This window comes from Scophthalmus maximus, chromosome 8 (genome assembly GCF_022379125.1).
Source record: "Scophthalmus maximus strain ysfricsl-2021 chromosome 8, ASM2237912v1, whole genome shotgun sequence".
Lineage (NCBI taxonomy): Eukaryota > Metazoa > Chordata > Actinopteri > Pleuronectiformes > Scophthalmidae > Scophthalmus > Scophthalmus maximus.
In genome coordinates, this window is record NC_061522.1 from 17,479,754 (window position 1) to 17,490,883 (window position 11,130).

Here is an 11,130-nt window from a genome sequence, read left to right on the forward strand (position 1 = left end):
GTCAGGTCGAGCATTTTTGGAGACAAAACTGAAGTGATTCTCCTCCAGAAGCTGAATGAGCCTCTTCCTCTAGAATCTGTCAGAAGGGACCCACCAAAAACTGCTTTCACCTCTAAAACAGGTGAGTGCTAAAAAATGCACGTGTGTGTTTATACTAGGGACGTCCTGATTCGATCTCAACGATCGGCATCGGGGTCGATGAAGGCAAAAGAAAGGTACATTTTGTGCTGCCAATGGCATTAAATCTGAAACATCATCATTGTAAAAATATCCAAGCTGGATTCATCTGAAAGTTCTTGGTTTCATAGATCAATCATCTGCGAACTGTTCTGCTGTTACGCTGTGTGCTTTGTTCTTTAAGTCACATTAGTGACAAGGGACATGGATAATCACGGTTTTGTAAAAATAATACTTAAAAGCCTCATTATGTAAAGAGTGATGAGTCAGACCCTTACTTTTATTCAGTAATGAGCCCTGTAATGGCGACCGTGTATCTAGGCCATTCTAGTTATGTTATGATATAGAGCCAGAGTATATGCATCATGCTCTCATTCTGCTGCCTGAATGTTAAATAACAAATCTCACTGTTTTCAGAGAAAAAATTAATTTAAGAGGGATACTTGCTTCAGCATGGGGACCAAAGTTTTAAGAAAATTACTCATTCTGTTTCTGTAAGTGACTTCATTCACTGAAAAGATTTTAGAGTCCTTGTGGGTAAACATTTGAACTTGTTTTGTAAAGGTAGAGAGAGGCTGATTATAACCATTTAAGGATACAATAGCTTTTGGTTATTATAACTTCACTGGCCTTCACTTCTGTTAGTCATAATAACTGTGTATTTAGCATGTGATAGCTGAAAAGAACATCCATTACAGTTTAAAATATGTGTTCATATCTAAGTTTCTTCTTTCTGTCAGCAAATCTAGCGAACAACTTGGTGTTAATAACCTTCAAATCTTTTCTTGTCTATCAAACAATATAATTAGAATGCACATTCCCTACATTTCAGATGTTAATACTGAATTTAAATTGCATATTCTCTCAGAAATCCCTTTCTTTTGCTGTGTTCCATTGTACCTCTGTGCTCGGAATAACCCGAGATGATTGAGTCCCATTCTCTCCCCTCTCTAGTTGTGACAGACGTATGTCGTCCCAGGCGGTTCCCTCCCTGGTGTGGTCGTGCCACCCTGTGGGGCAGCTGGGCGGGAATCGCCCTGGCGAATGCCGTTTCGATTTGGGCGGCCCACGGGTTCAGTCAAAATGTGGCCATGATGTGGCTCATCTCCTGTTTTGCCAGTTTCCTGTGCTCATGCCTGCTGTTGGAGCCAATCAAGGTAGACACACAAACACCACATTAACATTTATACTCTGATGCTTTTTTTGTTTGTTGTTATTTAATTAACAATGATTCAAATGACTATGTGTAATTTAAAAGATGTTATAATGAGTAATGACTCCATACGATTCTGTTTTTCTCAGCTTTACGTTGCATTTCAGCCTCTTTTATCTCATTGTCTCATTGTTTTCTGCCTACAACGTTTAATGTTTCGGTTCACTCTCATTGCTCTCTTGATCCAGTTTTGCGCCCTCGCAGGCAGCAGTTTTGTTTACATGAACAAACTGTGCACTACCTGCTCCGCATGTTGAAGCAGATATTTCCCTTAAGAGCTGGTGGAGCCCAAAAACAGAGCTCAATAAAGAGTAAATACCGAAAGGCCGATAGAATAAGCAACACAAACACATTTGCCATAACCACCTAATAAGCTGATAATATTGTGTTACTTTAACTTCTTGTTGAGACTGGTTTAAAGAACATATAAGCCAACACTTTTGAACCCTTGAAACAATTGAGAGGATTTCATAACTGTACTTCACACACCCACGTTTCCTTTTGATGAATTTCCCATCAGGGTGTGGTCATGTTGATACTTTTTATCTCAGTTTTCCTGCATTAATTTCACACAATCCATGTGTTTAGTAAATTAGAGGACCTCTCAAGCCTTGATGCTGTTTCCAAATCTAACTGTTTCATGGCTGCTGTGATTTCTGTCCCACAGGTGCTGTGTGAGGCAGTGTACTATGCAGTGTTTGTGCGTCGCCTGCGTCCAGAGGACCAGGACGTGCTGGTGGAGTTTCCCCGTGTGGAGAGAGTGGTTCAGAGGGTCCCCAGGGTGAGACCACCGCAGGGCTTTGCTCTGTCCCAAGCACGGCACCAGGCCCGCAAGGTCCACATGCTGCACACCATGCTGAAGGTGAGTCAGCAGACACTGATGATGCTGGAGGGAGTTTTTTTTATACCTGAACTATTCTCTAGATATTTAAAGCTCTTATGTCTGGATTAATAACAAAATATTCTGTTTTCATTTTCAGAATTTCCTGGTTTATATGTTTTTCCTGTTGGTGGTTTTACTTCTCAACTACTCTGACTCCGCCAAAGACACACACAGCCTGAGACTGCGCAATCAGCTGCAACAAGCCCTACACACACCTGAGTATCACAACATCCACAGGTACACACACATATGAACCGATTCTAAACTTGTTTCCAGAAGATACGGTGATGGTTCAATTAAAAATTGTTTCCTTTTTTTTCTTTTGGGAGGGTGTTAACATAGACCTCTTTTATTCACTTCTTCTTTTGAGAATAGCATTTCATTTTTCAGTGACCTCCTATTCGTCTGCTTGTAAGATAGTTTTTTAGGATTTCTTTTGGAAAACAGTGTCTATTTTTTTTTTCTGCTGCTCCCATGATTGAGCCCCATTTTTTCTTGTGTGTTCTTGAGATTCAACCTACATTGGTAATTTTTCTTCAAACCAATAGAGAACAGGTTTGAAAAAAGTCATGTCCCGATAAGTTTTGTTCATTCAGAACCAGGCAGACGAGTCATCCTGTGTGCACACGAATGTGCTGTAAGATTGTTTTAAATTAGTTTGACAACAATGTGTGTGATTTGTCTTTTAGCCGAGATGAGGTTTTCATGTGGCTGAATGAGTCCCTGTTGCCACGGTTACTGGAGGACTCTGCTCTCCTGAGAGACACAGGAACTGTGTTACTTGGCACCCTGAGGCTGCGACAAGTCCGTGACACACAGGGTGAGATTAAAATGTGGTCACTGAGGCTTTATTGATTCGACAGAAAATGTGTTTTTCTCTGATTCTTTCTATCTCTTTTTTTCATTTTTATTAATTCAGCTGCATTAAGTATTTTCTGTGCAGCATCACCGGTACTCCAGTAAATGTTCTTATGACCATTTGTTCAATGAACTCATTCTTTTCCATGTTTGAATGAACTCTTCTGATTAAACTAGTGAGATGAGATAATCTCAGTTGGATCTTGATGAAACTCTTTTTTTTCCAGTTGCAGGTGGTGCGTGGGCAGGAGACAGTGTTTGGAGTAAGGGCTGGTTTACCCCTCTAAATAAAGATGCTGAGAATTTCACCGATTTTGGTGCTAGCCATGCAAATGGGTAAGAAAAAGGATGAATAACTTGGTTGTAACAAAGCAGCTGTTAAGTTGAGGCCAGATTCATTGTATGTTTGACATCTGGTTTCCTTTGATGTCTCATGTTCTCCACTGTGTATCCTCCCACTCGTCTTTCTAGGGTGTGGCGTTTGGGTCAAGTGAGGGTGCATAACAGCGGTGATGTGGTCCAGCAGCTGAACCGGAGCCTGGAGGAGGCCTCTTCCTCCTTACAGCAGCTGAGGCAGCTGCACTGGCTCGACTTCAGGTAGTAAATAGGGAAGGGCATGGCTGGAAATAGTTTGAAATGTTTTAAGAAATTAGAAGTTACAGTATAAGACCGTATAAGACTGCGCATTACTACGTCCTTGTGTTCAGTCAGATATTAAATGCGTAAAAAAGAGCTATTAAAAACAATGGAATTATTTTTTTTAAAAAACGTGATTTACAAGAGGAGTTTGCTCTCAGATTTCTTTCACCAGGTTGTTCCAAAAATCCAGGGGCCACTGGTAAGGGAGTAGAAATGGGGCTGGATCCTCATGTGTGTACAATTACACAATGATTGTAATAAAACAGAACCATGCGCGCTCCAGCTTTAAGGTCCGTGTGGTGAAATTTGACTACAGCCTGCAGTCATTAAAAAGTTGCACATGAAAATTTAGAAAACATCAAACATTAAAATAAAACATGGAAAACAATCTGGGAAAAGAGGCGCAAAGAATGTGGGCTAACTTTCAACAACATTCTGAATTCTGAAAATAATGACTGAAGGCATAAAGAAACCTTTAATCCTGTTAATACCACACGTGGGGGATGGGAGCAACTCGAAGTTGATAGAAATGAGCAGTAGAAGTCTCTCGCAGCTCACTGAATGGTGTCTCCCTCAAAACTGAGGTAGTGCCTTTTTATCTCTCATGTAAAATAAAGCTGCCTGTGATGGAAACATTCAGCTTAAATAAATGTTAAAGTTGGTTCCTAAACAGGAAGTGACTCCTGATCTTCTCAAAGCCCATTAAGCGTGTGTTTTATTTGTTTGTTTCACAGGACTCGCGCAGTGTTTGTGGAGTTCTCACTCTACAACATCAACACAAACCTCCTGGCTGTCTTCTCCTTCCTGTTTGAGTTCCCGGTTTCTGAGCGTGCCCTGTCCAGTCTTGACCTCCATGTCATCACTCTGTGGCCAATCATAAGCCTGGACCTGCAGCTCCTTCTCACGGTAACCCCTGGCAACCCCCCGTGTCTACTAATACTCTTTACTCTCAAGCTTCCACTCGATACCTGAGTTGAATATCCTTGTCTTGGGCGTCCCAGTTTTGGCGACACACCTGCAATGAAACTTTGTGATACCTTGTTTTCCAGATCATTCTCCTCATCCTGGTGTTGTACTTCCTGGTGCGGGGGATCTTGGGCTTCCTCAGAGAGGGCTACAGGTACCTGCTGTCAGCCTGGAGACTCCTGGGCGTCTGTAAACTGACGCTGGCAGCATTTGTGTGCGGGCTGCACCTGAGCCGCTGCACCATGGCCAAGAATCAGTGGACGTTGTACATGAAGCACCCGCGGGACGCCTTCACAGATTTCTACCCCCTGGCCAGGCAGAGCCAAATGTACACAGTCATGTCTGCATGGCTGTTGTTCATTCTGGTGCTCAAGGTAAGAGAAAAGGAAAAGGGAGAGAGAAGCTGATTATAACCATTAAAGGATACAGTAGCTTTTGGTTATTATAACTTTGTTTTGTCTATTAGTCTTGGCCTTCACTTCTGTTAGTCATAATAACAGTGTATTTGGCATGTAATAGCTGAAAAGAACATCCGTTACAGTTTAAAATGTGTGTTCATATCTGAGTTTCAACTTTCTGTCAACGAATCAAGCGAGTAAGTGTCATTTGTGTATCTGAACTCCGATATGCTCTCAGTGCCATTCCATTCAAAAACAGTTAATGATTGATAAGCATTGTAATACTGCTGCCTCAAGTGTGTATTAGTCCACAGCTGAAAATAGTCCCGAACCAATATTTACTCTTGTTTGAGTAACATTTTCTAAAAAAAGCTAGTGCCCAGCTGTTTAAAAAAGCCTTCAAAAACTACACTAAAAGTATACATTTGTTCAAAGATTGATGTCTTTAGTAGAACCTTGAGTTTTTGTTTATATACCAATATAGAATAATTTGTCAACATTTCGTACTTTGTTCTAATTTCCTCACCCATATTTTTCTGTCCCTCCCTCTCTCTGTGACCATGCAGGCGTCCCACCAGTTGCGGTTTCTCCGAGAGTGGGCTGTGTTTGGCAGAGCTCTGCGGCGCTCGGTCTGGGAGCTGCTGGGAGTCGCCCTGGCATTACTGCTGTTGATGCTGGCCTACTCACACACAGGACACCTGGTCAGACCTTCTCTCTCGCTGAGCCTCTCCACGCGCACACGCACACGCACACACACCCCAAACATGTCTTTACAGTAGACCAAATTTACAACAAACCTTCACCTTAGCACAGACTGCAACACAGGCTCATATTTATCATTGGAAAAAGATTCTGAATGTGCTGCCTAACAGCTTTACTGAAATATTTGATATTGTCCAGTTGTTTGCGCCGGTAATTTCTGCGGTGTACATCATCACATAAAGACACCAAACAGCATGTTCCATGGAGATTTAACCTGTTGACACAAATTGGAAATATGTCACATGAACTAATATTAACAGCGGAAAGAAGAATAAGAAGAAAAGTAGGAAAAGCATAAGGAACAAAAGGTCACTGAGCACCTCACCCTTTCCACGGAGCTTCGCTGCCACATTTTTCTCTCTCGTATGGAGTATCTTAGTCTTGGTTATGACTCATATTCTAAAAACCTGGTTTCAAACAGTAGCCTCGATTCATCAGGCCACATCTGTAACAGATCTCCAAAAATAACTTTTTCACCAGGTTCACCAGGAGCTCGAGGTAGAGAACATTGTAGCTTTACAGAACTATTATCCAATAGTGTGGTTCATGACCAAATAGCTGCAAAACTAATGTTACTCCCAATAGTTATGTTGCATGAGATTTTATATATGTTTATATATGGCACAATATGCCTCTTTTCTTTGTTACAAACTTCTATCTTGAATGAGTAATGGTGTCACATTAGCTTGCAAACCATCTTGTGCTTGTTCTAGATGGAATGGCTCTAAGTTTCTTCCATTTAAAAACAATAACTAATAATGGAGAATACAAAATCCATATTTACAGGATCCAGAAAATCATCTGTGAGGAATCATCTCTTTTTTTTCTTCTCTCTCCCTCACCACAGCTCTTCCACTCTGTACTGGACGGCTATGACAGTGTGAGCTCCGCCGGTCTGTCTCTGTTGGGTGCCGGTGGGCGAGGCCTGTTATCGTGGCGACCCGGCTGGACGATTACCGGACCCTCTAACACAGTCTCCTCACTGGTATTCCACGCGAGCTTCGCTGTATTTCGGCTGGTGTTGCTTTGGTTGATCACTTCCGTGCTCCTGAGGAATTACCGCCGCGCGCGAGCTGAGCTGTACCGGCCCGCTGTGGATCTGCAAGACTACGAGATGGTCGAGCTGTTCCTCAGACGACTCAAAATGTGGATGGGACTCAGCAGGGCCAAGGAGGTACGTGTCCTGGTTCAAATCTATGACAAGCTTTCAGGGAAGAAACATTATTTTTTAGAGACAGGGACAAAATATGAAACAAGTATTTTTTTTTTATACTATTGGTTAGGTACCGTAGGTAGTTAGGACTGTTATTTAGTCAATATACATCAATTCCCATACTCTTCCCTTGAGCCTCCATTTTCTCCTTTGTCCTTCTCTTAGTTTCGTCACAAGGTGCGTTTCGAAGGCATGGAGCTGCCACCGTCCCGCTCTTCGTCCACCAGCGACTGTAAGTCCCTGTGCTTGCCACCACTGGATGGTCCCGACTCTCCTCCCACACCAGACAGTGTTGACGCTGGCTCCGAGGCCTCGTGGCGCCCGGCCTCTTCCAGCCCCTGCAGTCTGACAGAAGCCCCAGGGATCGGCTTGGGGCTTGGCTTGGGCCTGGGTTTGGGCCTTGGCCCCAGAGTGGTGGTGGGCGGTACCAGTTGGAGGGAGAGGGCAGAGACTGAGGCCTCTCTGAGGAGGCTGCTTCCTACCCTGGATGCCCTGCTGCAACAGCTTGATCGCGTCACCATGGCAACAGAGGATCTGTACCACATCGAGTGTAGACTGGAGCGAGCCCAGAGGAAAAGGAGGCGTAGAGGGAGAGAGAGAGGAGGAGGTGGTGGCCAGAGAGGGAAGGGTGACGACAAGGACTCTGCTGGATGGAGAGAGCGGAAGAGTGGCAAAGAAAAACACAAAGGGAGCAAGAAGGGGAAAAAGGACTGTGGAAACACTGCTGCCAACCCAAAAAAGACTCCTGTAGCCACACCGGTTCCCTTTTTGAAGCCCAGACCAACCTTGGCTTCGACACACACCCCTGCTCCTCAGTCATCAGCCAAACCCTCAGTCAGTGCACCACCACCCACACCAGTCTCAGATAAGTCTGCTTCTGACTCCTCCTCCCTCCCCGTCTCGACAGCAAACACTCCCCCTACCCATGTCCCAATGCCCAAGACACCAACTGCACCTCCATGTACCCCTGCGCCTTGTCTGCCTTCCACTCCTGCCTCTACACCCATCACCCGGGACTGGGACCCTCCCAGAGAGAAAGAGACCCTCCCCGCCTCCAGCCTGTTCAACCACCCCGCTCACACAACCACCATTCCCACACGCAAGCGAAAACGCAAGCCTCCGCCACTCAAAAATAAGGTGCACCCCAACTTAGACAGGCACGGCTCCGGACACCCCAAATCCTGAGGACTCTGAATGGGGAGAAGAACCAAAGTGAGAGGTGGAGAGAAAGAATGTGGGAGCAAATGTTGGGTTAAGGACGAGAGGAGGACGGGGGCAGCAGGTTTTGTCCCCAGGTGTCCCTCTCTAAACCCAGGAAATGGAGGAACAGAAGAACCACAGAGCAGTTTGGGGAAATGAAAGCTGAGCAGAGAGCAAAAAGACAGAGATCCGTCCAAACTCCACAGTCAAGGTGCAGGTCACCTGATGAAACCAAGAAACGCTCTCTAGCCCACATCTCCCACAGACCTACACTAACCCCTGACCCCACGCGGCCCTGGAGGTCACCTGGGGTCACCGACAGGAGCACATGAGTGTGTTCACCCGAGGACCGAACCGACTGAGAGCAGACAATGCAGTCAGGATGTGTGGATTTCTCAGTTATGTCGTCTGTCTACATATTTTTATATTTTATATTTCGGTTACCATGGGTACTCGTGGCCTGTCTGACAAAAAAAGTCGTGTTTTATGGTTTTCAACCCAAATTTGCATGCAGGCACACACAGATATACGCACATGCAGGTTGACATATGCATAGAAAATGAACACTGTAGGCGCAGACGTGCTAATGGTAATGTGTCGTACACTTCAGCCCACTGAACAAGCGGAACAAATCTCTCACACGCACACACAACATTGTACTTCTATCGTAGTGAGGACACTCATCGGTACAATGCATTCCCTAGCCCCTTACCCTAACCCCCACCTAAACCCAATTCAACCCCAACCCTAATACCAAGTCTTAATCCTCAAACAACCTTTTGAAGGCAAGTCAGAAAGTGAGTCAAGATGTCCTCGCTCCATCAGACCTGGACTCATGATTATATCCAATCTCATCTCCTCTGGTCTGAACGAAGGAACTAGATGAAAGATGAAGTGAAGCCTTGAGCAGTGACAAGAGCGAGCAGCATGTTGTCGTGGGACACAGATCAAAGAAGCGAGGGCGCGTTATAAAGAGCAGGTAGAGAAGGATCATATGGTGCTCATTGAAGCTTTTCATTCACTTATATACAGTACTGAATATTTACACTAATTCTCCCATCATAAAGCTATATGACTCCCGGTCCAAATGTCTTGTAAATGTTTTTTAAAAAATTTTTTTATTGCATTGTGTTCAATATGGTTGTGATTTCAAAGCACTTTTGTTCAGAGGTGGAGGTGTGGTGTTAAAGTTATAAGCTTGGTATCCAATAGAGAAAAGCTTCACCCATACTGTATCTTGACTATAAACGTTGCCAAAGCTTTTGCATCATGCCTCATGTATCCTGAGTTGTTACCGCGCCGAGTAATTCATTCGTTCATGTCGTACTTAGCACTTTATTTTCTGATGGAGCTGATAACCAACACCATATTTAACGCTCATGTCATTATAGAGACATTCTAGTAAGCATGATCAAGGTATCAAATCAGTAGTTTGCAGTTATGTTTTTGTGCTTTTGTCTGGTCTTTGTAGTGTTGTTGTTTTTTGTCTTTGTTTCGATTAAGCGTACAGTACGTACATACTTCCTGTGTTCAGTGGGCAGATCTCAGGGAACCCACCCTTTCCCCAAAACCTGGACAGCCGACCAGGAAAACTAAAAAAAACTTTTCACTCATCACAGGACAAATCCTGCCACTGACCGTTACTTCCAGCCTGTTTCAGACTCCTGTTTCAGACTCCTGTTTCCTTCTCTCAGTCAAAAAGTGGATATTATGTCGCGGCCCCGTTTTCATGGGTGGTCAAAGGATATGGAAGAGGAGTGATTTTGCAGCGGTACTAATGGAAATACCACAGTGTGGTGGAGGCCCCGTTTCCTCCAACTTCAAAGCAGACCCACCATTACACAGCACAGAGCAGAATGTTCATCCTGAACGGTTTCACGTTGAACACTAATCGCACATATTTCTGAGCAACTAAGTTGTGTAGAGTTTCAGGATCTGACAGAAAGGAATGGAAAAAGGCCCGTCGTCTTCTGTGTGTGTACATTTGTGTATATATTGGTGCTGTGTGGTGTATATATTTTTGCTTTTCCATGATCAGTATTGTTTTTGTGCTGCAGCGGCGTATCCATAATGTCAAGCACTGGTGTTGCAAATTCCAAAGTTTTACATTTCTCCAGTCTAACTGAAGCACTTCAGCCAAAGCTATCAACGTATTTAATATAAACCGTTGTTCACAATATGTCAAGTAGAAACCACAGGAGGCCTAGCAGTAAACCGGGGATGGCTCCCGTGTGTACAGTAACAACAAAGTGCCAAAGCCGACCTCTCTGTCCTCCAGCTGCCTTTGTGTCGTACGATGCATTTTGTTTTAAAACAGTGTTAAACATTTGTCTTTGAAAATATTCGTCTACGCTCTTTTGTATCTTATATCTCTATTTGCAGCACTTCTCATGTTTTTGCACTTGACAAAGTCAAATAAAGAGTTTGACAGCTGAACTGTGCAGAATGAAATGCCTCACCAATAATTATTCTCCCGCCCCCTGCTAAAGATTTAGATGTAATGTTATTCAGACCTCAATTTATATCATGATCTATGAAGTTGATCTGTTGAACTAAGCTAATTTACACATCCAGCAGTAATGGAACAACAGCATAATTTATTTGGACTCGTGTTTCTGTTTTTTTGCTCTTTGTGGTCACTGTCAACTCCCGAGGAAACATTTAGAGATAGAAAAGTTGCGAACGCACCGTTTGTCCATATTGTGTTTTTAGCTGCAGCTGAAAACGAGTGACATCTCCGCACTGTTCACGAGTCACTTTTAATATTAAAAAATAATGATTATAGCTGCTTTAACTCAAACAGAGCACAACCTCATATGTC

At 43.7% G+C, this 11,130-nt stretch overlaps 1 protein-coding gene across 1 annotated transcript in view; it reads left to right on the forward strand.

The window, feature by feature from the left end:
• pkd1a (polycystic kidney disease 1a) overlaps nucleotides 1-10,742 on the forward strand; it is a 54,228-nt gene extending 43,486 nt beyond the window's left edge. The window contains exons 45-56 of the mRNA XM_035636152.2: nucleotides 6-121; nucleotides 1,132-1,334; nucleotides 2,058-2,252; nucleotides 2,371-2,510; nucleotides 2,963-3,093; nucleotides 3,359-3,467; nucleotides 3,603-3,728; nucleotides 4,505-4,676; nucleotides 4,820-5,110; nucleotides 5,701-5,835; nucleotides 6,744-7,070; nucleotides 7,275-10,742. Of these exons, the coding sequence (XP_035492045.2) occupies nucleotides 6-121; nucleotides 1,132-1,334; nucleotides 2,058-2,252; nucleotides 2,371-2,510; nucleotides 2,963-3,093; nucleotides 3,359-3,467; nucleotides 3,603-3,728; nucleotides 4,505-4,676; nucleotides 4,820-5,110; nucleotides 5,701-5,835; nucleotides 6,744-7,070; nucleotides 7,275-8,294 (2,965 nt within the window). The 3' untranslated portion in view covers nucleotides 8,295-10,742. The remainder of the gene's footprint in view (nucleotides 1-5; nucleotides 122-1,131; nucleotides 1,335-2,057; nucleotides 2,253-2,370; nucleotides 2,511-2,962; nucleotides 3,094-3,358; nucleotides 3,468-3,602; nucleotides 3,729-4,504; nucleotides 4,677-4,819; nucleotides 5,111-5,700; nucleotides 5,836-6,743; nucleotides 7,071-7,274) is intronic.
• The last annotated feature ends 388 nt before the right edge of the window (nucleotides 10,743-11,130 follow it).